The following is a 27,446-nucleotide window of genomic DNA, read 5'->3' as shown; positions in this document are numbered from 1 at the left end:
GTGGGATGGGCAGCGGGAAGAGCGGCACATGGCAGGGTGTTGGGAATTACGGGCCCACGGTGCTCAGCACTGACCCACAGCAGTGATTCACCTAGCACCAGGCACCAGCACTACACCAGCTTGGAAAAGCAAACTCACAGCACAGGAAATTCCCTGCGGGGGAGCCTATGGAAGGCGTGTCAAGCCAGTGAGGGGAGGGCAGGCAGACGGGGTGAGGCCAAGTGGCCTATTCTTTCTCTACACTGGAGCCCAGACCCCAAAAAGTGCCAAGGAGAAAAGAACCCACCCCAGGGAAAAAGCAGACCGCACCTCGTTCATGGGCGGCAGAGCTGTCCATGTGTTGGTGTCTGGATCGTACTTCTCTCCTGAGCTCAGCGTCTGTTTGTTCTCATCTTGGCCCCCGAACACAAACAAAAATCCTTCTGCGAAAGGCACAGAAACACACAGGATGTATGGAGCGGACCGTCAGCACCTTGCAGGTATCCTGCTGCAGAGGCCCGGCATTAGCGAACCCTCCCCAACTGGACAGTCTTTGCTCTGCTCTTGGTGACAGAGCGAGACCTGCGAATCACTCTGGCTGTGATGCTTGCTCCTTACAGTCTTCAGGGGGACTCTTTCCCTACAGCAGGAAGAGGAAGGCTGACACTATCTGCTGGTCACCAGGTGACTTGGGGCCTCCTCAATCCATCCCTGCTTCTCCCAGCTGTGGGTTTCCTCAGCATCTGACCCAAGCCCGCATCTGTTCTCACGATCCTAGGGATACTCCCTTTGCATGGGGCACCTATGTGCACTTCACATTCAAAGCAGAATCTAGACTTCCTGTTAAGCTTCTTATTTTGAGTAACAGTAGATAATCACTCTTCTGCAAATAAACACTTAAATTGCTGGTTAAACTTTCTTTTTTTGGTTTGGTTTTGTTGCTTTAGAGACAGGGTCTCCCTGTAGCCCCAGTGGGCCTGGAACTTGCTATGTAGTTCAGGCTGGCCTGGACCTCACAGAGATTCTCCTGCAGTTGCTTCCCTAGTGTTGGGATTAAAAGCCTGTGCCACCATGTCTGGCTGCTAAACATTTTAAATATAGTTGGCCAGGCATAGGGAGAGAGGAGTGGGGAAGCCCAAGAACAGAGCCCTTGACTAGCTGGACAAGGTCCTGGGTTCGATCCCCCCACTGCAGAAATGAGTGACTGAATGGGCCAGCTGGAACCAGGGCTCAGGTTTCTTTTTTAAAACTACATTTATTCGGCTGGAGAGATGGCTCAGCGGTTAACAGCACTGACTACTCTTGCAGAGGACCCAGGTTTGATTCCCAGCACCCACATGGTGGCTATGAACCGTCCTTAACTCCAGTTCCAGGGGAATCCGAAGCCCTCTTCTGACCTCCTCAGCATTGCATGACATGGGTGCACTCACATACATGCAGGCAATACAATCATATACATTAAAAAAAAAAAACCCCAAAGAACAAAAAACTACATTTATTTATTTACTGCTTTATTTATCGTATAGGGGTGTGCATGCCATGGATCATGAGTGGAGGTCAAGAGGACTTGTGGGAGTTGGTCCTCTCCTTCTACCATGTGTGGTCCAGGCATTGAGCTCAGGTTGTCGGGTCTGATGACAGACACCTTTATCTGCTGAGCCATTTCACCCTGAGCTTTTGTTTATCTGGGAGATTTCAAACTGTGATTTTGATTTTACAGCAATAGTGTTTGTAGGCAACTAACAGAAACAAATGGGAAACTCCCATGGAGAAATGAAAACTCTTTCGTCCGGTCCCAAGATTATGAACCAAGGTTTCAATTACTCCTATAAGTTATTTACTTATCTTTGAGACAGGTGTCCCTATAGCTAGCTCCAGCTGACCTGGAACTCACTATGTAGACCAGGCAGGCCTCAGTCTCACAGAGATCTGCCTCCCAAGGGCTGGGACCATGCCCAGCCCTACAAACAATTTTAAATAAAGTCATGAGCATCCACTAAAGGCACTCAGGCACAAAGAAACCAGGTCCTATGGGAAAACTGGCAGAAGCAGACCCCAGAAAAGGAGCTGCAAAGATTTCAGCACTGGAGTAACTAGAGAAACAATAAAACAATAATGCTTAGCATACTGCCAGGGAACAGAATGACAAAATGACAGCAGATCTGAAGAAAATTTAGACAAAGCTAGAAAAAATCCCAATCAGTGGACTAGTAGATTCATCAGCGCTGAAAACCAGAAAGAAAAAAGGGCCGACAAGAGGGCTCAGCAGACAAAAGAGCTTGCCGCAAAGGCTGATGACCTGAGTTCGATCCCTGGAACCCATATACCACCCACCATATCCAGTGTCACGAGGTGCTGGGGGATCAAACCCAGGCCACTCTACCATCTGAGCTATATCCTCAGCCCAGCTTTGAGCATTTTAAGGAATGCTGGTGGGCAGATGGAGCTTGCCAGGTGAGCTAGGGAGACCAGAGGTGAAGAGAAAGGTGGTCGAAGTGTGAGCCACCAGCCGCAGGCTTTCCTGCTGTGACAGCTTTGAGTCACAAGGGGCAGTTTTCTAACCTGTGGTGGTAAAGTAAAACATACCATAAAATACTTCAAAGCCTCTGTTTATTTAAGTACTGTTTTTACAAGAAATGCTTGCTTTCACAAAGGATATTTTATGGGGCTCTACGTCATGATTCTGACAGCGTGCACTCTGCAGAGGGAGGACCACACACTTGTCCAGGGATGGCCCACAGCCGACAAGGCCTGCCTGGCCTGTGCTTCTCTACTGCTCCTGCAGGCAGCTGTGAGCCAAGACCAGGAAACAAGTCTGATCTAAGACATTCTCCTCCCAACCACTGTCTTGAGAGCTGGGCCCACTGAAATATCACCACGTAGAGACCGTATCTTTAAGGGGGTTTGAGTCACTCTGCACAACCGGATAGGCTCTCACTTGTCTAGTTCAGCTAGAATTGAGCGGACAGTACCTGCAGAGAGGACGCCATGGTTGATTCTTGGCATGCTCAGAGGAGCCAGCTCGATCCACAGCTGCCGGTTAGGGTCGTAGAGAGGACACATGCAGCGCATGGCTGCCGTGGGTTTCCGAGAACTAAGGAAACACAGAATCCATCAGTAGCTAATGCCTGAAGTTCTGCGTCTAATAACCGCTGCTGGCTCCAGCACTCTAACAATGGTTAAAACATTTCACAAGTCCACGCTATTACGATTTAGACACCGAAAGCTATCTTGCACACCTGTATACAGGGAACCACCTCTGCCCGTGCACCTCCACTCACACTCTCTCCTCCCCGCCGATGGTCACGATGCACTCCGAGTAGCCCCGTGGCTTGAAGTTGGCCAGCATGGCCTCGCCCTGCTGCGGCTGGCTGAGCGGGATGTTGCTGCACTCTTTCACGATTTCCCGTACTAAGGGCTCGTTCAGCATCTGTTCCCGTAAGTAGCTGGAGTCCAGCCCTGAAACCCACAGTGCTGACATGACATCCTTCATGTGGACCTGCAGAAGAGGGGAGGGGAAGGGGGAAGAGAAAATGGGAGAATGCCACCCAGGCCTCAGTGCACAGTCTGACTTAGCACACAGCTAAGCACATACCTACCACCAGTGTCCCCTTTCCGTTTTTCTAAAAGACTTCAATTATGTGTGTGCATATGGGTGCCCTTGGAGACCAGAAGAGGGCATCAGATCCCCTGGAGCTGGAGTTACAAGCAGTTTGAGAATTGCCCAAGGAGAGTAATGGGACTCATATCCAGGTCCTCTCCAAGATCAGCAATGTCTGAAGTGCTGAGCCATCTCTCTAGTCCTTCTCTTCTTTCTTCTAATACAAAAATTAATTTTCATTTTTAATCATGTGTATGAGTGTGGGTACCTACAGAGGCAAGAGGGTGTTGGATCCCCTGGAGTTACAGATAGGTATAAGCTCCCTGATGTGGGTCCTGTCCTCTGCAAGAGCACAAGTGCTCTTAACTGTTGGGCCATCTCTCCAGCTCCTATTTTCTCCTCCTTTTCTTTTTGGTCTTTTTGAGACAGGGTCTCCCTGTAGCCCCAGCTGTCCTGGAACTCACTACGTAGACCAGGCTGGCCTCGAACTCACAGAGATCCGCCTGCCTCTGTCTCCCGAGTGCTGGGATTAAAGGCCTGCACCACCAGGCCTGGCTTCTTCTTTTCTTAAAGACAAGGTTTTGCCATGTAATCTAGGCTGGCCTGGAACCCACTATTTTCCGTGGTTCCAGCCGAGTCACCGTTCTGCTCTCCATCCCACTCTACCACCCAGAGTGTGGGGAACAGAGGGCTAATTAACATAAAATGATCAGTTTGTATTTGTTTGAGTATAATCTCAACATTTCAAGCAGCTTTCTTTACACCTAAACGGCTCCTATTTCAATGGGTAAACTGAGTATCAAACGGCTCCACTGCGCTCTGCCTCACACTGTGCTGCGACGAAATCACATTTAAAGAAGCATTATGTGTAACAGCCAAATACAATATGGCAAACTTAGGTACTATATCAACATTAATGCTATTAAAAAAGTTAGCAGGGCTGGAGAGATGGCTCAGTGGTTAAGACCACTGGCTGTTCTTGCAGGACCCAAGTTTGATTCCCAGCACCCATATGGTGGCTGACAACTTAGTAACTCCAGTCCCAAGGGACCCAATGCCTTCTTCTGGCTTCTAAAGGCATTGTACGCACGGCTGCACTTACATACATGCAGGCAAAACATTCGTACACATAAAATGTAAATAAAGGAAAAAGCAAAGCCCAAGTTCAAAACAATCCCAAGAAGTAAAATGTCATTCCTGGAACACTCACCACTAAAAAGGAGTATTTTTGTGGCTCAATGCACGGGGCATGCTCAGGGTGCGTGGCCACACACTCATGACTATCTCAACCAACCAGCCAATGCACCCATTGTGCATAAGGGGAAACACAGGTGATTTAAGGCAGACTTTCTTTATGCCAAAATGATAAAGCCCAGAATCTCGATGACATGAAGTTCAGACGGTCCAAAGGACAGGGAATTGCGTCGTTCTCCAGCCAGCGAGCAGCCCTACTTGAGCACCTTCACCACTTTCAGGCAGAGGATGTGCCGCAGAGTTTGGGGGAGCAGTTTGTGGCCTGAAAGTGGATGAACGGATCCTGCTGTGTCTCCTGTGTCACCTGACCACTGTGGGGAAGAGCACGAGGCGGCCTCATGGAAGCTAAGGACTGAGTGTGGCTTCTGAGTGTGCAAATTACACAATCTATGAACTGCAAGACGATAACATTAAGACTTGAGTCAGTCATTGCCAGGAAAAAGGAACAGGGCAAGTGTGAGTCCGACATCCGTCTCTGAAACCAACCCAATATGTTTCCTATTTTAAAACAAGTAACCGGAGCAACAGCTTGGAAACAAAGAGCCGTGTCTTTGCTCCCTTCCCTACTGCATTTGGATTCACAGGCTAACATTCTCTAAGATCAACTCCCAGTGCGACTCCTGCTTGCTACCTGGGGGGACTCAGTCCAGCATTTACCAAAGGGCAGGAGGGACAGGACAGCCATGGTGGCCACGTTCATTTCAGGAAACCCCAGCTTCAGCTTAAACTGTATTCTCCTGGTAAAAGTAGTGTACAATGGATACTATACCCCTCAAAGTGCCTGACAAACCATGAGGCACGTGGGCCTCTCAGATGGCTCCTAGGCAGGTGAAATGGCCCAAGTTTCCCCAGGGGTGTGTGGGTAAGCAAAGCACTGTTAAATTGGGTGAAAGCACTGCTAATGTTAATCACAGGCCTCTACTGTAAGCATCCTTTGCAATATGTTTCATTTTTTCCTCCTTCTCTTTCTCTTTGAGACTGTAGACCCCAGATGGCCTGGAACTTGCTACGTAGACCACACTGGCCTTGATTTCACAGAGATCCACTTGCTGCTACCTCCCCAGTGCTGGGATTGAAGGCATGTGTCACTGCTTTAAGCAGGTTAGGCTGCGGGGGGGGCTGGGGCTATCTGGCTCTGACTGAGCTGTTAGACCCTTTTCTGGTGTTGTGGTGCCTTGACTATAGGGTTGTTGGCTGAGCAGCCAGCTGGACTTCTTCATACCATCCCCACTGCCCTTTTCTAATATTTTAGTATTTTTATTTTATTTTTAAAAATATTTTATTTATTATTTTTGTTTTATGTGGATGAGTGTATTGCCTGCAGAGGTTAGAAGACAGCGATGGATTCCCCAGGAACTGGAGTTATGTAGGGTTGTCAGCCACCATGTGGGTGCTAGGAATTGAACCTGGGTCCTCTGCAAGAACAGTCAGTGCTCTTAACAGATGAGCCATCTCTCTGGCCCCCTATTATTTTTATTTTATGTGCATGAACTATTGCCTGCATGTATGTGAGTGCACCTGTGTCGTGCAATGCCCATGAGGTCAGAAGAAGGCATTGTATCCATTGGAACTGGAGTTACAGACAGTTGTTGTGAGTGCTGGGAACTGAACCTGGGTCCTCTGCAAGAGCAGCCAGTAACTGCTGAGCCATCTCTCCAACCAGAAGTGGGATGTAGAGACCAGGGAGACAATGAAGGCTATAAAGAGGGAAAGAAGAGAAACTATGGGCCCTGCTGCTGGGAGAGTTTCAGAGTGCTGCCAGGACGTAAAGTCAAGGGTCTCAGATACCCCAGCTCAAGAGCTATAAGACTAGCTGCTATAGGAGCTGAGGGAACCCTGCTCCGCTGCTCAGTGCTGCTGCAAGACCAGGATCAGAACAGCTGCCAGGACTGGTCCTTAAAGCCAGAGCAATCAGCCTCCATCCCAGGTATCTGTAACCCTAAGTACCTGACTGAAAAGCCTGGAGACACAGACTCCTAGAAATAAGCTCGCAGGGCTTTGAACCTAAGCCTCTGGGTCTGCCAGTACAGCCCCTAGGCCTTGGGCACCTGAGGGCCTGGAACTGCCAGCACTGGAGAAACTTCTCCTCACCCACCGGCACAGAAGGACCCAGACAACTGACTGCTCAAAGTCTGAAAGACCAATAGCTTAGCAATAGATGGAAGATGGTTTCCAGATATCTTTTAGATCACAATTTGGTAAGTCTTTCAAGTTGGAGAAGACAAAACAAGCATGATTTGTGCTAAAAATAAATGAAGGGGCTGGAGAGATGGTTCGGCAGTTAACAGCACTGGCTGCTCTTCCAGAGGACTGGAGTTTGGTTCCCAACACTCACATGGCAGCTAACAACCATCCCTAACTCCAGTTTCAGGGGACCAGACACCCTCTTCTGGTCTCCACTGCCATTGCACGCATGGGTATAAGTGTTCTGCATGCAGGCAAAACACTTCTACATACAAAATAAAAACAAATAAATCTTTTTTTAAAATGAGGGCTGGAAGAATGCTCGGTAGGTAAAGTGTTCTCCTGCAAGTGTGAGGACCTGAGCCGGATCCCCACAACCCATGTGAAAATGCTGGGCATGGTGACAAAAGCTTGAAGTAATCAGTAGAGACAGGAGAGTGGCTAGGCCTCCCTGGCCAGCCATCTAGCCTGACTGAGGGCTCCAGGTCTATGAGACCCTGTCCTAAAGAGGAGATGGTATTCCTCAGGATGACATCCATGGCTGTGCTCCAGGTACTACACACACACACATGTGCACGCATACACACACACACACACACACACACACACACACACACACACATCCATCATGTGCACCCGACCTCCCCTCCCCCAACAAAAGTAACAATGACTACGTCAATGAAGGGGAACCCAAGGTCACGCCCGCACCTTTCTTAACTCGGTGTCATGTGCTATCCACCGAATCACTGCTTCAAAAACGTATCTTTCATTGCCCACGTTCAACTTCTCAAGAGAAATCACTTCTTTGAGCTTCTGTGGACTCAGTTCTAGGAACTCCTCCGTGCTGCTGACGTCCCGAAAGTGAGTCTCCAGGTACTCGGTGGCAAGGTAATGAACATGGTGCAGGCAGTAGTGCAGCGCGAAGTCTCGGATGCCAATGCAGTTCTCGGCGGCGATGCAGCCTTCCAGGAACTCGCAGCACAGGGTCTTCAGGTCTGTGAGCAGCAGCAGGTCGGCTGCCTGTACCACATCTTGGATGGTATCTTCATTCAGCCTGATCTGTGAGAGTCACACACACAGTTCATATTTGAATGCAGGTATGTAAAACCCAAGCCACTAACCTATTAGGCTGATCCGGGGGAAATTCCCTTTTTAGTAGGTCAAAGATGAACAGTGACAATCTTACATGGCATAGTTTTCAAGTTTGAGGTACCAAGGGGCCTTGTCCTTCATAAACAGATGTGCTCATCTTTTTTTGATCTTTTGAGAACTGGAACTTGCTATATAGATGAGGCTAGACTTGATCCCACAAAGATCTGCCTGCTTTTGCCTCCTAAGTGCTGGGACTAAAGGTGTGTGCCACCACTCTTGGCATGTTTTACTTTTAATTTGTTCACTTGTCTCCAGCCTTTCCCTTGCAGTGCCAGCATGAACCTCTACTCACCCAGCTGAGGGCACCTCAGCTCACATCTGTAACTCAGAGAACTTAACTGCAAAGCTTAGGAATGCATGGTACATTCTGCTTTTAACGGAAACAGAGATTCTTTCTTTAAATACTAGTCCCAATGCTGTTCAAAGTCTTGTCTCCAAATACATCTAGCTTCCTGTCTGTCATGGTAGGCCAAGCGGGGCATGAGCTACTGGAGGAGGGGGTCTGCATCTCCACAGAAGCCCGGCTCTCAATGCCAAAGCATCTGGGCCTCCAACTACCTTCTGGAATAAAACTTTAATGTAAGGGACCCCATCATCAATGTCCACTTTTCCCCCACCTCGACTGGTGCCTCTTTATCTCCCTACATAACAGTTTCTTCACGTGGCCATTAAAGCAGTGTGCCACAAGACAGCACCCTGCTATGAGTGAGCTCCTCCAAGCTTCCCAATTTCAGAAAGGCCAATTGCAAGGGAGAGCCAGGACACTTGCTGCATTTCCCACCACTGACTTAAGAGGTGAACTGCCGATTGCCTTAGAAACCAAGTACAAATTGTGAAAAGCAGAACACTACAGAAAGGGACATGGCATACTTTAGGACATTAGAAACCACTACCTTTTCTTCTACACTGTGTGTGTGTGTGTGTGTCTGTCTGTCTGTGCACGTGTGCCATGATGCACTGTGGAGGTCAGAGGACAACTTGCAGGAGTTGGTCCTCTCCTATCTTGTGGTCCTAGGGATTGAACTTGGGTTGTCAGGCTTGACAGCAAGCACTTTTACCTGCCTAGCCACCTTGCCAGCCCTTTTTTTGGCAGTGCTGAGGATAGAGCCCAGGGCCTCATGCATTCTAGGCAAGGGCTCCATACTCAGTCACATCCCTAGCCCCAATGACATTAGATGCAGCCAGAAGACAAGGAACATGGTAGAGTCTTCAGATATAGGCATGTGAAGACCATTAAACTGCATCTCAAGTAAACCCAATGGCCAATTCAAGAGTCTGTTATAGCTTTAAGATGGCACCAGGGCTCTAAAGTCTAAACTGAGGACAAGTTACAGCAATCAATGTGCAGACAGTCCCAGGCTCAGTCCAAGCCTGCAGCGTGTGCTCAGTGGCCTGTCTCTCATTGAGCTCAGAGCTACACTGACTTAACTATGCAAGTCAGGGGGGCTGAGATGTCTGGTTCTGCACTGCTAAAAAGCGTCTCTTGGATTTTAAGGGCTATGCCAAAATCACTTCAGGTTCATTCGTTTATAAAGAATCATACACCCACCCAGCCACCATCCTGTGTTTGGAGAAGAGAGGAAGCAACATCATAAAGTCACACCACACATTCCAACAGGACTAGACTCACAGAGTTGATGAACAGAATGGATGTATTTGCAGAAGACAAGCACTATACCCTAAATTCTTAGAAACACCAGAGAAACAGCTTCCAGACAGAAGGACCACAGTGATGAGGAGAGTGCAGGGGAAGATCTGGAGAGAACGAGGAAGCACACGCACATGCCCAGTGTGAGGCACGCTACCCCCCTCTTCTGGTAAAACCATCCACCAGACACAGACCTAAGACTCTTCTGTTTTTTTCAGACTTACTTTTATGTAGGTGTATGTGTGTGCATGCACAGAGGCCAGAGGATTCCGTGGAGCTGGAGCTAAAAAGCTGGAGCCCTTGCCTAGGCAGTTGTGAGCAACCCTATGCAGGTGCTGGGAACCAAACTCAGGTTCTCTGAAGAGCAGCAAGCACTCCTAACTGCTGAGCTGTCCTTCCAGCCCTGCCAAGAATCTTCTCCTTAAGAGTACTATGCTAGTGCTCAAATCACAGTGAGGATGAGGTCAGTGCGGCGAGGAACAGCAAGGAGTCTAGCTGCTTATCTCCATAAATACTGCAGGCACTGAGGACAGGACAAAGCAGGAGGAAAGTGCAGGGCAGTGCAGGGCAGGCACAGGATGAGAGCGAGCCGCTTTCCCTGTGTGAAGCCCCTTCCGTGGGAGTGACCCACATGGAACTCTTCACTTCTGCAGAACAAGCCCCATGGCTGGGGAGGCTTCCACTTCCATGCAGTGGAAACAGAGACGCCCCCAACAGGGTGGGTGCAAAGTAAGACTGCAATAAGACATGGTGGCAAAGGACAGTGGGAGGGGTGCGCCCATTCTGGATCTCAGCCTGGAGGTGGAGTTCAGAACAGCAACAGGAACTGGTACTTGGTCTATGGTCTAACTGCTTTTTAGGAGCAGAGAGCCTGAAGAACACGTGCAGGTGCCATCGCCAGCAGGATGCCAGTGTCACTCTGCTAGGTCTGTCTCACCGTACCTGCCCACTGAAGATGTAATCCAGGATCTCCCTCATAACCATTACCGATATTCCTTCAAGTTCAATCTTATAAGTGGATCCGTCATCTTTTGGAGGATTATAGTTTAATTTTGTCCTAAGAAAGGGAAAAAAAATGTAAGATTTCTATGAAAGAACAGAAGCAGCTACAAATATTTATGCACTAAATACTCTATAATGTATATATTTATCAGCACGTATACCTCCACTTATGAAATTTAACTTTATATCTATGTTTTTACAGCTTCAACTACAAGACACTCGTTCTGGTATTCAAGTGCTACTTCTTTTTAAAATAGATTATTCTTAGTATTTTTAAGTGTGTGTGTGTGTGTGTGTCTGTCTGTCTGTCTGTGCAAGTGAGTGCAGGTGCCTGTGGAGGCCAGAAGCATTGGATCCCCCTGAAGCTAGAATACAGGGGGTTGTGAGCCACGCCACATGGATCCTGGGAACCAAACAAGGGTCCTCTTCAAGAGCAATATAAGCTCTTGACTGCTGAGCTATCTCTAACCCTCAAATACTATTTCTAAAACAAAACCAAAGCCAGAAAATCAAAGAACTAAACGTCATTGTGCCCAAGACTCACTATTTTACCTGGGAAACCACAGTTCTTTTGGCTTATTGTTATATGAATTTTATGATCTAATTATTTTCAGTAATTCCAAGATTCTATAAACCACTACCCAAAGCAAAAGCTAAGATGATGACAACAGTGGTCTGCTCATAGCCGGCTGCCTCCCCCCGACCCAGCCCTGTTTCCACCTGAAATCACTACAATCTCAACTGTAGGTTTTCCTTGTGTTTCTTTGTATTGCCGCATCCATGAAACAGATACTTAAGTTTTGAAACGGCTTTAAAAAGAAAAAAATGTAATGGCTAATCTTTTTTAGATTTTTAAAATTATTTTATTTATGTGTATGTATTGTGTATGTATGCACATAATGTGTGTGGGTGCCCGTGGAGGTCAGAAGCATTGTGTTGCATCCTATGGAGCTGTAGTTACTGGTGGTGGTTGTGAGCTGCCTATGTAGACCACAGAAACTGAACTCAGGTCCTGTGCAAGAGCAGCCAGTACTCCTAAACGCTGAACCGTATCTCCAGCCCCCACACTTAAGTTTTGAAGCTTTTTTTTTTTTTTTTTTTTTTTTGAGACAGGGTCTCCCTGTAGCCCCAGCTGTCCTGGAACTCACTATGTAGATCAGGCTGGCCTTGAACTCACAGAGATCCTCCTGCCTCTGCCTCCCAAGTCCTGGGATTAAAGGCATGTGCCACCATGCCTGGCTTGAAATGTGATATTTTTAAGGCAATTTAAAAAAATATTTATGTGTATATGAATATGTATGTGTGTGTTGTGTATGTATGTATGCCATATGTGTGTGGGTGCCTGTGGAGGCCAGAATAGAGCACTGGATCCCCTGGTGCTGCAGTTATTGGTAGTTGTGAGCTGCCCCATGTGGGTGCTGGTAACTGAAGCCAGGTCCTCTGCAGGAGCAGGAAACACTCTCAATGGCTGAGTGACCTCTCCAGTCTAAGCTGTTTTACTTTTACGAAAATGTGCGTAAGACATCAGCTCTGCTGTTCTTTCTACTGTATAATATTTCATTCTCCCGTGGATGGCCTCAGGCTGTCTCTACCTTTGTTTGGGTATTTTGAAACAGTGCCTTACTATGTAGCTCAGGTTGGCCTTGAAACTCAGTGTTGGGCTTACAGGTGTGTACAGGTGCATGCTGTATGCCTGGCTTATCTCCAGGTTTTGATACTATGACCACTGTTACTATAGTTACTACTCTAAGCTTTCCTTCTGTACCAGGTAAAATAGTAATTTCCCTTGGAACTAACCCCCCGGGAGTGAAACTGTTGCGTTATTTTCCAGAGGGGGTGAGTGGGTGATGACACTGAGAATTCTCTGCAGAAGCCAGGGCAGCCAGACAGCTGACCTGCTCCACAGACCAGCTGCAAATCCACAAACAATCATACTAACAGGGCTTCACAACCTGGAACACAGATAAGAGCAACTCAGGATATTGGCAGAGACATCCTAACAGCAGTGAGCAAAGGCAAACCACCATCTAAACTGCACCCAAAGGCTCAGGTAAAAGGAAGAGGAGGAGTTACAGGAGGAGGAGGGAGGAGCTACAGGGGAGGAAAGAGGAGTTACCGGAGGGAGGAGCTACCAGAGGGGGAGGGAGGAGCTACAGGAGGAGGGAGGAGCTACAGGGGAGGAAAGAGGAGTTACCGGAGGGAGGAGCTACCGGAGGGGGAGGGAGGAGCTACAGGAGGAGGGAGGAGCTACAGGAGGAGGAAGGAGCACCTACAGGCAGAGGAGGGAGGACGAGCTACATCAGAGCCCCTGACAAAGACCAGGGAACACCAATTCCCAGATTCTCTCTTCTAGCGTCCATGTTGCTCCTGTGAGCGGTCTAGCAAGGCTCTCCCTAGCTCCAGCAGAAAGAAGTGATTCCCATTCTGAAAGGGCTAGAACAAAAGGTCTCTGGGCAGGAGTACTAAATGCACTTGAGGGTAGGTATGTACGAGGAGCCATCAGTCTCTCTTCCCAAAGTCAGTTCAAGGACTAAAGAAAGCCTCTCACTGATATTTCTAGACAGAAAAGGGGGGAACTATGTTCAGGAAACAAGAATAGAGAGCTACTAAACGGAACCTCAAGAGAACAAAAACTGCTCTACACTATCAAGCTACAGTTCCAGTCCCAAGAACAAAAAACTTTTAATGACTGGAAAAAAAAAAGCAGGGTTCAAATAAAAGTTGAAGAAATTGAGGAGAGGAAGAGGGCTGGTGAGATGGCTCTGAGGGCAAAGGACCTCCACATAGCCTGGCAACCTGAGTTTGATCCCTAGGACCACATGGTGGAAGGAAAAAACTGATTCCTACAAACCCTTCTCTGTCTTCCATGGTCACTCCATGGCATGTATGCACACCCAACACAAAAATAAATACAACTTTTAAAAAAAGAAATAACAAAGGTAGAAAATAGAAGAGATAAATTAAGAATATTGGAAGATCAGCCTGTAAGGCTGACATTTTTTGGTCGAGGACTGTCCCTCGACCAAAGGGAAAAGTAAACAGAAGCACTCCCGAGAGCAAAGAAAACAGCCACTTCCAGCATGTCACCTGCTACCTGGAATGCTGGACACAGGGACAGATTCACAAGCCTTCAGAAAGAAAACAGATCAAAAAGAAGGTACAAAGGTCAGAATGGCTTCCTACTTACAAACCACAGGATACGACACCAAGGAGATAGCTTCAAAATTCTCAAGGAAAATGATTTCCAAACCAGAGTTTTTAAAATTTTTATTTTATTTCATTTTTTTTGTCCTTTTGAAGACAGACTCTCCCTGTAGACCCAGTTGTCCTGGAACTCACTATGTAGACCAGGCTGGCCTTGAACTCAGAGATCTACCTGCCTCTGCCCCCCAAGTGCTGGGATTAAAGGCATGTGTCACCACGCCCGGCGAGTTTTAATTTTTAAAAATTATTTATTTTTATGTGTGTGAGCATCCTACCTGAACGTATGTAAGGGCACCTGTGTCATACAATGCCCAAGGAGGACAGAAGAGGGTCTTGGATCCCCTGGAACTGGGGTTATAGACCACTGTTAGCTGCCATGTGGGTGCTGAGATCCACACCCAGGTGTTCTGCAAGAGCAGCCAGAAGTCTTAACCGCTGAGTCATCTCACCAGCCCCAAAACCTAGATTTTTAATAACTGGCCAAACTATTAAAATGTCAGGATAGAATCAAGGCCTTTGCTGCTTTACAAGCTCACAGAGCAACTTATACCTCTCATGCAACCTTCTGAGAGAGCATCCGGAAAATGTGCCCCAACCAGCCAAAGAAGGAAATCAGGAAAGGAGGAGATGCTGGATACTAAAAAGATACCATATGGACTAGGAAAGTAAAGGAAAATGAATGTGGACCCTGGATCAAAGCCAGGAACCAGTACAAAGAAGACGGTCCATCCTGGTGCCCAGAGGAGACATTTGGGACATCTTTAGGGTGATGGAAAGTACCTAACTGAAGTTTGTAGAAAGAGGATATTTGGACAAACTTCTTTCCTCTTGATATTTATTTTTATTTTATTTATATTTTTTATTTTTTGGAGTTTTTGAATCAGGGACTTCCTGTAGTCCCAGCTGGGTTGGAATTCACTATGTAGACGAAGCTGGCTCTGAATTCAGAGATGCACCTGCCTCTGCCTCAGTGCTAGGATCAAAGATGTGCGCCACCATGCCCAGCCCTCCTGATATTTAAAACCCTCTACTTCCTCTGCAGTTTCTAGAAACTGAAGATTTTATTCAAAGGTACTTTGCCTCCATTTGCAGCTTAGGTTTCTCTGTAGGCCTGATTTCTTTTACTGAAAGTGAAGAAAACATTTCAATTTTCAGTCAAGAGAGAAAAGTTTAGCTGGTATGACTGACAGTTGAGAGATTAGTATCTGGCTCTCAAGTCCATCCTGTGATCTGTCTGGCAGTGGTGTGTCTCCCTAGCAACCTTGCTCCTGGAAGCCATGACTACGGATATGTGTCAGTCACTGTGCTGTCGGGCAGCCACTCAGCTCCAAAGTCACCCTCTTTGCCTGCTCTGTGAAAGGGGATCCCGGCCCCTAAGATATTTTCTTTTGTAAAGTGGGGCAATGTTAAACTTTTCAGGAGCGCATACTGGAGAAACAAAGCAAAACAAGACTACAGGACAAGTGAGGCCTCTATTTCCTGGTCCTGGGGTAGAGGCTGGGGGGCTCCCATACCTCAGACTACTCTCCTGGCCTCGGGCTCCTGTCCTGCTGGTAGCACTTGGCAGGTATCCAGGGGCCACCTTCCAGCAAGTTCCACCACTGTGGCTTCTGCACCATTCAGTGAGCCATGAGTGTGTTTCGTCTAAGGTCGGCCTCAGAAGTCGTGGCTGTTCCTTGGATGTGTTATCCCTCTATTTTAAAGAGTTTTCTTTCCTTTTTACTAGCCAACCCATAATTATCCCAATCTCCTCTTAGAATTACTGTGCTGCTTTTGTCAACCTGACACAAGCTGGTCACCTGTGAAGGACCCTCCATCGGGGAACTGGCTTCATCAGACTGGCCTCCGGGCATGTCTATGAAGCATTTTTTCCCTAAACTGTTAATTGATATAGCAGGCCCAGCCCACTGTTGGCAGTGCCATCCCTGGGCAGGTGGGTCGGGCTGTATAAGAAAGGTAGTGGAGCAAGTCAGGGGAAACAAACCAGTAAGCAGCGCTCCTCCATGGTCTCTGCTTCAGGTCCTGCTCAACTTCTCTCAAAGATGGGCTGTGCCTTGCAAGTCTAAGATGCAATAAACCCTTTCCTTCCCAACTTGTTTTTGGTTATGGTGTTTATAGAGCAACAGAGAAACAAAAGCGAAAAATTAATGGTTTTTACATTAAACTTCCATTATTCTGACCCAGCAAGGTGCCTCAGTGGGTTAGACACCTGCTGCCAAGTCTCAGAACTTGAGTTTGATCCCCAGGACTTTGACTCCTGCAGGCTGTCTTCTGACCTCCACAGGGGTGTTGTAGCACGTCCACTCACCACCCCACCCCAAATAAATAATACTTTAAAATGTAATTAAAAGACTATTTTTAAGCTGGGTGTGGTGGTACACACCTTTAATACCAGCACTTGGGAGGCAGATCTCTGTGAGTTCAAGGCTAGCCTGGTCTACATAGTTCCAGGACAGCTGGGGCCACAGGAAGACCCTGTCTCAAAAAGACCAAAAAAAAAAAAAAAAGGACTACTTTTAGGGACTGCAGAGATGGCTCAGCGGTTAAGAGCACTTGTTCTTGCAGAGGACCCGGGTTTGGTTCCCAGCCCACATGCTGGCTCACAACCAACTGCTAACTCTAGTTCTGGGGGGTTCGACACCCTCTTCTGGCCTCTGCACAGCATTGTACCCACACTGGCGCATGAATACACACATAAAGTAAATGGGGCTGGAGAGATGGCTTAGTGGTTAAGAGCCTGTACTGCTCTTCCAGAGGACCCCAGCTCAATTCCCAGCACCCATATCCGGCTTCTCACAACTACCTGTACCTTAGCTCCTGGGGGTCTAACGTCTCTGGCTTCCACAGGCACTTATACACACACACATGTACCCCATTCTTCCCCTCAAATACGTATAATTTTTTTTTTCGGTCTTTTTGAGACAGGGTCTCCCTGTAGCCCCAGCTGTCCTGAAACTCACTATGTAGACCAGGCTGGCCTTGAACTCACAGAGATCCTCCTGCCTCTGCCTCCTGAGTGCTGGGTTTAAAAGCGTGAGCCACCATGCCCAGCCCAAATATGTATAATTTTTAAAAAATTTAAAAATCTTTTTTAAAAAGGCCAGGTGTGGTGGTGCACACCTTTTATCCCAGCACTCGGGAGGCAGAGACAAGTAGATCTCCGTGAGTTCAAGACCAGCCTGCTCTACCATACCAAGTTCCAGGTCAGCTTGGACTACAGGGAGACCCTGTCTCAAAAAGACAAAAAAAAAAAAAAAAAAAAAAACCCCAAAAACATTTAATAAAAATTGGAAAAAACCATTCAAACTTTCTTGTTCAAATTTCCGCAAGGTTTCTCTGGCTAGACCCAGACTGATATAGCACGAGCCTACTTAAAGATGTGGGGATAATGTTTCTCACTTCCATGTAATGTTCAAACAAGACCTGGCTGTGACTTTATGTGCTGCAGACACAGCAGGATGAGGGAACTCAGCTACCAGGGTAAAGGGCCTCAAGACCTTCCATTGTTCCTCTTTTTAAAATATATGTTAAGGTAACAAACTACTACAAGTGAGGAGAGGGCATCCTGTTAAAGGGCGCCGTCTTCTCTGAGCAGGTAGTGGGTGGGACAGAGATGACCGAAAGGACAGAAGAAGGCCCAGCTTAAATGAGCCCGACACTTAGCTTCTACAAAGTGGGGTCCTTTCCAAACCCCACAAAAAGAAAATTGTTCATGCTGCACACAACAAATTAAATAACAAAAATAAAACTACTTATAGTTTAAATTCACCAGGCTGCACATTTCATTTCCGTATCTTCTATCTTGCTTCTGGCCTCCCCCAGCGCCGCTGTGCACACCCAACCACTCTGCCCTTTGAGACCAGTTGCCAGGCCAGTTGTTCCACAGTTACACATGTCCCTAGGTGCTCTGGCCTGGGATGGGCAGCACCACCACCCTCACTGAGGCCATTGTAAGTCTCCCGTGACTTTATTGATCCCCTCACCATGACACAACTAGGTTTTGTGTCAAACCTTTACTAGTCTCAAACCTTTACTAGCCCCCCCCCCCCCAACAGGGTCTCATGTATCTCAGGCTGGCCTCAAACTCAATCAAAAGATGTCCCTGAACGTCTGATTCTCCTACCTGCACCTCCTGAATGCTAGAATTACAGTCATATGCCACCACACCCAGTTTATGAGGTGCTGGGATGGAACCCAAGGCCTCATGAAAGTGAGGCTGGTGCTCTACCCAATGAGCACACCCCAGTCTTATCAAGGTATTTCTGAACTAGCTCCTTCACTGAAGTCCAAGGTCCTTGTGGCTGGACTCCTTTCTGTCACTGTAATCCTACCATGAAGCCCAGCAGTTTAGAGAAGCAGATGATGCTTTTAAATGCCCCCACAAAGCCCATGTGCTTCAGGTGTGGCCCTGCAGCAACAGTATGTCCAAGGCCTGTGGGAAGTGACTAGATCGTGGGGGCTCTGATTTCATGAGTGGCATGCACGCACACGCACACGCACACGCACACGCACACACACACACACACACAAAATGTAAAAGACAGCCTGACTTTCTTATTTAAACAGAACAGCATATAGCTGGGCATAGTGGCATATGCCTTTAAATCCAGCACTCAGGAGGCAAAGGTAGGCGGATCTCTGTGCGACTGAGGCCAACCTGGTCTACATAGTGAGTTCCAGGTCAGCCAGTGCTGCATAGAGAGACCCTGTCTCAAAAAAACCAACCAAACAAACAAAAAACCCCAACCACCAACTATGGAAGGGGATGTCCTAGAACAGTGACTGAGAGTAAGTCCAAGGGACCTTTCTCCTGATGCCAAGAGCTCAACTCTAATAAAAGGAAACATATTCTAACAGAACACATGAGAATGTAACATCCAAGGAGTCAGGGCAAAGCCATTTGGGGCGACTCATGGCATGACTCAGATGGCTGCAAATAACCTGTGTCCCTGGAACTGCGGTACATGAGCAGGCTCTCAGCGATGCATGGAGGAGCCTGCACCAGCACTTTCTGTACCTGACTGGTCACTTGTTCCTTTGGGGAATTTGTCTTATAGATGAGCCCCACCCCACCACTCACTTCTCTTTGGTCTAATGAGCTCCCAGAAACCACAAGAAAATGGATCTTTAAGGTAGGGTGACTTCTCTGTGCAACACCATGAACCCACATAATGTATGTTCCCCAGAAAGAACCCTAATGTAAGCTCTGGGTGACCATATGGTGGCAATGCAGGTACATGGGATGCAGCAGACAGATGTGCCACTCTGGTGGGCGCAGGTCCTGGGGGACTGCATGTGTGGGCTCAGGGTAGACTGGAGTTCTCTGTACCTTCCTTTCAAATCTGCTGCGAGCCTACAACTTGTCCTAAAAAGTAAAATCTGACTTAAAAAAATAATTAAAAAAATTATGTGTACATGTGTAAGCCTGAGGGTGGGTTTGTGCACATTAGTGTTGTTGTCTCTGGAGGCCAGAAGAGGGTGCTGGATTCCTTGGAACTGGAGTGACAGGTGGTTGTGAGATGCTTGACACAGGTCCTAGGAAGTGAATTTGGGACCTCTGCAAGAGCAAAATGTGTTCTTAACCACTGAGCCATCTCTCCAGCCCTTAAAAGTCTGATTTTATTTTATTGTATTTTGTTTTGAGATGGGGTCTCCCTATAGCCCCAACTGGCCTAGAACTCACTATGTAGACCAGACTGGCCTCAATCTCACAGAGATCCTCCTGCCTCTGTCTCCCAATTGTTGGGATTAAAGGTGTGCACCACTACGCCTAGCCTAAACTCTGCTTTTAAAAGGGAATTTGCTCTTGTCCCCATTTAAAGCAGTATCACTTTGCTGTTAACATCTCAACCAACAGACAGCATCCTCTGACACAGACCTTCAATGACACTATTGTGGAACAGAGAACAGAGCTTGGCTGCTTCATAGTTCCACCACAGACATGGGAGAAAAGCATTCACACAGGATCCCAGGTGCTACCAGAGAGAAGTCACTGGGATCCAGAGACCATAGCAAGCTCTGTGCTCCAAAGCTCTACTACTGCTGAGGTAAACCAGCGAATCCGAGTGCTCTTTCCATGGCAAAGCCAAGCTGGGGGGCCGAGAAGCAAAAGGCCCTGCCTCGAAAGCTCCCCTGCATGGGGGAGCCGAGGAGGTCAGAAGAGGGCGTCAGATCCCCTGGAACTAAAGTTACAGATGATTGTTGGCCACCCGACATGGGTGCCAGGAAGGGAACTCAGGTCCTCCCCAAGAGCACAAGCACCTGACGCGGCATGGCACATTAGGAGTGCGGTGCTGCAGCACAACATGCTGCCTCCTTTACCGTCTTGTCACTTCCCTCCATTCACTTCTGCCATTTCACCTACAGCAAGTGTGGCTTTTACTCTCAAAACTTTCTTCCTGTCACGGAGATCCTGGACTGACTCATAATTTGAATGGATTTTAAGAGTATTTCCCTGGCCCATCCCCCTAGAACCTTCTAGAGGGCTGCTATAGACAAGAAGATATCTGGGTCTCATTCTAGACCAACTAGGTCAGTGCCAGTCTGTGTAGGAGTAACAAGTCCTCTGGCTCATCCTGACCTGTTCCCACTGCCTGTGAGGCTCCCCCCCACCCCCGCCTTTGTTCCACACGCCCATGCTCTGGTCCTTCATGGCTCCTTGGGGTCCTGCACACACCCCCTGACCTGCTGCTCCTTGCTTTCATTTTCTGTCACAGGATTAATCATCCAATGAACTGCACCTTCTTCACGTCAACCACCACCGAAACAGGCCATCTGCATCCCACCTGTGATGTTAACAGTGTTAACTCCACAGGACTAGAATTATCTAGATTAAGGTACTTTAGGCATGCCTGTGAAGGACAGTGCAGATGAGGCTGGGGTGCTGGACTGAATAAAAAGGAGAAAGTGAGCACCAGCCTTCATCTCCCCGCTTCCTGACTGAGGATGCCGTGTGAGTGGCTGCCTCACACTCCTGCTGCCACACCTTCCCCACCATGATGGACTGTACCCTCAGACTGTGAGCCCAAACAAACTTTTCCTTCCTGAAGTTGCTTTGTCAGCAACAGGAAATATAATATATTACCACTCTATCCTACATTAACATACACGGTACTTGACCACAGTAACTTGACAGGAAGTACACAGCCAGGGTGGGGAAGTGATGGACACAATCCTGCAGAGTCTGAGACTGAAACAAAATGATCACAGCTGTTCACAGGGCGTGGCTAACAGTGGAGGAGCTGAACTTCCCCAGCACACAGGCCCAGACAGCGCACTGCAGTCTAAAGTCCCATGTCCACAGACAGTCGTCCACTTTGAGCTGAGGGCCATGGGGAGCTGCACTGCACGGCTGGCCAAGAAGGCACTTGCCCTTGTGAGTGAACTAGTTGGACCCCCATCTCTCTGTGCTTCACTGCCCTCTGCTCATACCAGTGCTTTGCTGGGAAAACCGCAATGCAATTTAGACTGCAAAACATTTCCTGAGACAGGACGGAGCCCAGGCACTGCTCTGGAGAAGCTGAACAGGATTGCTTGACCCTGTGGAAGATCAGAAGCAGTTCCTGCCAGAAGTCCCACCCCTAACAACTCTTCATGAAACACAGGTGCATGCACAGAAGTGCTTTCTGTTTCTCTGGGGAGCCCAGCCTCCAATGGGAAGCAGAAACCCAGCACTTGCTGTCTGGCTGTGCTATGATGCCCTCATACATCAGCATCTGGAGGAAATACAAGAGCTAAGTGTTTGTCTTTGAGAGTCATGTGACTGAAAGGTGATGTTTACCTCAAGGGAGTCCATGTTTTCTGAAAAGAGACTATGGAAGGAAAAGTATGAATTACAACAGGAGGTCTGGGCAGGCAGTTCAGTCAGGAAAGGGCCTGCCCTGCAAGCATGATGACCAGAGTTCAGGTCCCAGCACTCCTGTGTAGATCAGGAATGGTTGGGTCTGTAACCCTAGCACTGGTGGTGGGAGGGGTGTGGCAGACTGTGGAGGCAGGCAGATCCTGGAGCTCACTGGCCAGCCAGTCTACCCATAGGCAAATACCAGGGTCAGTGAGAGACCCTGCCTTTTAAAAATTAAGTTTTGTTTCATATACATATATGCTATATCTCAATCACGGTGAGCCCTAACTCCGACTCACATTCATGTCTTCTTTTATTAATAATCCACCAAGCCCAATTACTACTGCCTGCTCTGACACGGGAAACCTACCAGTGGCCACACCCCTGAAGAAAAATGATGCCCTCCCAGCAGTCATCAATTGCCAATTGCTCTTCAGCCAGGGGGTGGAGCCTCAGGAGCCCCTCCCATATCTGTTCTGGAACTACTGACCAGCTTGCTCTCAAACAAGTAGCCACAGCTGCTGTCAGTTCATAGGTGCAAAAATCTGTTCTGTCCAGAAGACGGCATCTCACTGCTCTCCTCCCCATCCTCCTCTAGCTTTCTGCCTCCTCTTCCTGTTCCCTGGGACTTGCAGAGTTTGGTACAGATAGAGACCCTGCCTTAAACCAAGGTGAAGGCCCATAGTAGAAGACACCTCACATTGACCTCTGGCCTCCACATATCTGTGTATACATGTGCAGACATTCCCACACAATGCGCACACACATAAACATGCTATACACATGCGCTCATGCATATAAAAAAATGACAGGACAGTCTGTGGAAACTTCTGCAGTGTATATGGTATTAGGAGACAGCGGGAGAAGGCAGCACAGGAGTCTCACAAGGGGTCATGGGTATGGAAGGACTACAGCGACAGTGACGACAAGCAGAAACACCATCCCCGCAGGGCTGTGACAGCCTGTGATCCACCCAGTGCCAGCCACACTGGGGGACGCTGGGCGTTTGTTCTGTACAAACTAGCCCTTTCCCTGTCCCAGTGATACTAGGTCCTGAGCAGAACTTCAGAGATCAGACCTCATAGTTCGCACTTCTCACCCTCCGGGAACTGAGGCACCAGGGCTTCTACATGTAAACAGTGTCAACAAAACTTAATGTTGCATCGACTCTAGGAGTTTGAGTTTTAATCCACTCATGTTAAGCCTCTAGTGTTTTGTGCCATGATTCCCTTTTTCCTAGCCTGTTCAAAGCCTGCGCTCCCCAATCCCTGATGTTTCCCTCAGTAAATGTTACTATTTTAATACCCAGCTGTCTAAGTGTGAAAATTAGAAGACCAACTAAGAAATACTGGAGGGAGAGAGTAAGTGGGAGACAAAAGGCCACAGCAGTGAGGCAAGGGGGTAAGGAATGCGGTACTCGTTGTTCCAAAGTATACTCCATAATTCACTTATTGATTACAAAGAGAAAACGGGGTGTGGGCCAAGACAGCTCTTCAACTGTGACTAAACTCAAGACTGCTGCCGGGGGAGACACCGCTGCTGTCCTGGGCACCCAGGCTCCCAGGTCACAATCTCACTGTGGCTTGTCATCAGTGAGTAACCTCAGCCCAAGTCAAGGAACACCCTATAAAATGGACCAGCCCTCCCCCCAGTATGGAAGTCATGACAGAATGGAAAGGCTGGGGATGGCCACAGATGGACAAACTACTGCAGAGTGGGCACTGTACCCAGCCAGGAAGGGTAAGAAGTCAGCTCTCTGGGGAGAGTGGTCACAGAAGACTTCAGTTTAAGCAGACCCAGGCACATGAGGAGGGAGAGGACATGCTGTGGAGGGGAACAGCACAGAAGCCGTTCATAGACTGAAAGGATGTGGTGGTCTGTGGGGAGGATGTGGAGAAGAGCATTGGGAAAGGACCTGTGTTCCTTACAAAGGAGCCTGGACTTCACCTTGGAGGAAGGGGACTGAGTGCCCCTCAGGGGGGTGGTTTTCTTTTATATTGTTCATTAATATTGTTTTGAAATTACTTTAGAAATTACCAGAAAAGTTTTAAAAAGAATTGTTCAGCTACTATATTCCCTTCATCCAACAATTACTAAAAGTAATTATTAAAGAAATTACTACTGCAACATTTTTATTAAACTTCGCCGTTATCCTAACAACTCCTGGGGTCTTTGCTCTGCCCTGGGATCCAATTTTGGGTTCCAAGCCATATTTGGCTACTGTGCCTCCCATCTGAGACATACTTTGTCTTTCCTTGTCTTTTTATTTATTTTATTTGTATGTGTTGTGCTTGTAAGTTTATAGGTGCCCAGTCAGCAGGTACCTGCAGAGGCCAGAGGAGGGCATCAGATCCTCTAGGTGGTTGTCTGCTGCCTGATGTGCTGGAAACCAAACCCAGATCCTGTGAGCAGAGTAGGCACTCTGGGCGGCCGAGCCCTCTCTCCAGCCCCTGCTTCTTCTTGATCCCAACACTTTGCTGAGCTGGCCAGTTACTTTGAACAGCACCTGCCAACTTGGGCTTAGCTATTTTATATGTTCACACTGAGGTGGTAGTTTAGGGCAGGAATGCTACAGACATGCTGGTGTGCCCTTCTCATGTGCAGGGGGGCAGGTGTGTCATGCAAGTCACCTGGCTTCTGTTAGGGTTTTCTACCACAGCCACTAAGTTTCCTTCCAAAGGTAATAACACATCAGAGGGGGTCACTTGAGAATACACAGAAATCCTTTTGTCTCAAACTCTCGACAGGTGTCTCAGTGTCCATTAGTGGGTTTGCCTGCAATGATCACTGCTGTGTGTGCTCACTGAGACACTCTCTTCCCTCCTTTCCTCTCTCCTTCCCTCCCCACTTCCCCACCTTCAGGTCTCTCTTGGGTGCCTAGCCTGGCCCTGAACTCATAATCCTCCTGTTTCAGTCTCCAGAGTACTCAGCTTCAAGGACGGTTTCTATTCTGGTTCCTTCTACAAATATGTGCTGAAATTCTATTGTAAGAGAGACCATTCCCTCTCTTCTATTATTGACGTGTTTCTCCGGTCATTCAGTCACATGACTGTCCGCGTTACTGACTATAATCCAGCATGGTGATTCACTGCCTTGCTCCAATCTCTGCTGCTGGCCCCGGGTTCCTTCAGGTTGGCTCTGGTGGCTCTGCAAAGCACCCCTTCTGTGCAACCCCGACTTCCTGACACAAGATGCTCCGGCTTACAGTGTATGATTTTCCTGCCCTGGCATCAAACCAACCAAGTTTCTGAAGGCACTGGGGTTTTAAATGTTATGTGACTCTACTCTGGAAACCTCTTCTAGTGGCAGCAGCAGCGGAAGGATGGAAGACAGATGGGGACTCTGCCTGGAGGCAGGCAAGCCAGCCGGGGCAGACAAGCCAGTGGGAGTCCCAGTCACAGCCTAGCGCCAAAGAAAGCTGGAGCCTGAGTGGGCAGTGAGGGTGTGGAGGAGACAGGCTCCAGAGACTAGAGAGGCAATGTGACATCCTGGCACCAATTAGATGCCGAGGAAGAGCAGGAGAAGGCCTCTCTGCTAACAGTCCCCTGAGGACTCTGGTAAAGGGAGTTCTAGAAGGGGACCAGTGAGATGGCTCAATAGGTAAAGTATTTGTCATACTAGCCTGATGACCGGAGATCAATCCCTGGAACCCACATAAATATGGAAGGACAGGACTGACTCCTTGAAGTTGTCCTCTGACTTTCACATGCACCGTGGCATGCGCAACCGCCCCCCCCATACATGCACATAAGTAGTTTTTTAAATTTAAAGGGAATGAAGGTGCTGGGCAAACAGCTTGGTGGGTACCAGCATTTGTTAAAATTCCCAACACCCACAAAAAAGTTAGGCACAGCCCCACAGGCTTGTAAGCCTCTGTACTGGGGGGCAGAGTCAGGTGGATCCTGGGAGTTGGCTGGCCAGTCAGCCTGGCTGAAATGGTGAGCTTCTGTGAGACCCTGTTTCAAAAACTTAGGTGGAGACCAACAGAGGAACACACCTGGCATCTCCGTCTGGCTTCTGCATACATGTCCACAGGCATACCCACACGCTTGAGCACAGGTGTACTCCCCCCACAGGCGCACATACCCCTCCCCCACACAGAGGAACGGGGGCCAACTTATTTGGGAGGAGGAGTGCAGCCCCGGGGTGTAGGGGCCATACAGCAAGCGCACACATCTACAGGCTCGGGAGAAGGGAGGGTAGCGAGCGCTTTTTACACAGATGCTGCTGTTGGAGGGAAGAGGGCAGGGTTAGGTCAGAGTCCTGTGCTTAACCACAGTGTAAGGACAGGAAAGGAGGAGAGCCATAAAGCAGACCTTAGGAAGTGAAACAAAAGACACCATGGAAGCAGGGACAGACTGAATGTCACGAAAACGGTCAACAGTAATGAAAGGTCAAGCAAAAGAAGTTTAGTTCTCACTGGACCTGACAATTACAGTTTATAATTTTTCAAAGATCAGATTTAAAGGAGCTTCAAGGTGCAGGTCTAACCATAGAGTGAAGGTAAAACAGGAGGTGAGGGACACCGGGAAGAGGGACGGCTGTGAAGTCAAGGGCTACGCATCTACCAGACACAGGGTAGCGCTGCTTTTCACAGAGGCACAGCTGAGCTCAGGCACTGGAAAATGGAAGCATGTTTTCATGTTGGAGAAAAGGAGCCAGAAGAGAAGGAACAAAACTGAAGTTACAGGAGAAGCGAGAGGGGAAAAGTCAGAACAGGGGCTCAAAGAACGGAGTAAGTGAGGGAGAGGGGGTCGCCTCCATGGCAGAAGACGGGCATCAGCACACAAAACAGCAGTAACAGAGAACCCGAAGGCTGGGGAGATGGGACAGTACTTTACATATATGCATGAAGGCCTATGAGTTTGGATTCACAGAACCCTATAAAAAGCTGAATGCAAACAACTGCCACAATCCTAGTTCTGGGAAGGTGGAGACAGGAGGCCCCTGGGGCTCCCAGGCCGCCAGGCCAGCTGATCAGGGGAACTCCAGATTCAGGGGGAAACCCTGTCTCAAAAACAATAGAGTTCAACAGAACAACATGTCTGACATTTTCTTTGGCCTTTGCATGGTGTACCTGCACACATACATACATACACACCATTCACACACAAAAATAAATAAGGGGCTGGAGAGATGGCTCAGTAGTTAAGAGCACTGACTGCTCTTGCAGAGGACACAAGGTTCAGTTCCCAGCATCCACATGGTGGCTAACAACCCTCAGTAGCTCCAGTTCTAGGGGACCCAATGGCCTCCTCTGGCTCCACAGGCAATACATGACATGGGTGCGCTCATACATATATGCAGGCAGGCAAAACACTCATACATTTAAAATTAAAAAATTATTTAAAATCTGATTTAGCAGACCAAGTAACATAACGATTTGGAGAAATGATTTTCCAAAGTGACCAGTAACGGTGACAAGTCTTCAAAACTAAACGAGATTCATATTGCTGGGGGTCTCTACAAGACAGTACAGCCTCCCTGGACAGTAGTGGTCCCATTTTGTACAAGAATGACAAGGTCCTCAGGGTCGGTTCCCCTGTATTCATAAAACATAAAGGAAAAGGAATCCAAATATT

At 48.1% G+C, this 27,446-nt stretch overlaps 1 protein-coding gene across 4 annotated transcripts in view; it reads right to left on the bottom strand.

The window, feature by feature from the left end:
• Gan (gigaxonin) overlaps window positions 1-27,446 on the bottom strand; it is a 95,997-nt gene that overhangs the window by 53,769 nt on the left and 14,782 nt on the right. For 2 of the 4 annotated variants that reach the window (XM_029562295.1, XM_008830635.3), the window contains exons 2-6: window positions 10,761-10,875; window positions 7,727-8,077; window positions 3,261-3,478; window positions 2,952-3,073; window positions 310-422 (exon numbers count right to left, since the gene is read on the bottom strand). In XM_029562295.1, the coding sequence (XP_029418155.1) occupies window positions 310-422; window positions 2,952-3,073; window positions 3,261-3,478; window positions 7,727-8,077; window positions 10,761-10,875 (919 nt within the window). The remainder of the gene's footprint in view (window positions 1-309; window positions 423-2,951; window positions 3,074-3,260; window positions 3,479-7,726; window positions 8,078-10,760; window positions 10,876-27,446) is intronic. The other 2 variants (XM_029562293.1, XM_029562294.1) reach the window with 1 other exon arrangement.

This window comes from Nannospalax galili, unplaced genomic scaffold, assembly GCF_000622305.1.
Source record: "Nannospalax galili isolate Female #2095 unplaced genomic scaffold, S.galili_v1.0 scaffold2675, whole genome shotgun sequence".
In the NCBI taxonomy this organism is placed as follows: Eukaryota; Metazoa; Chordata; class Mammalia; order Rodentia; family Spalacidae; genus Nannospalax; species Nannospalax galili.
The sequence above is the reverse complement of the archived record's forward strand: the minus strand, read 5'-3'. Positions and strand labels throughout refer to the sequence as shown.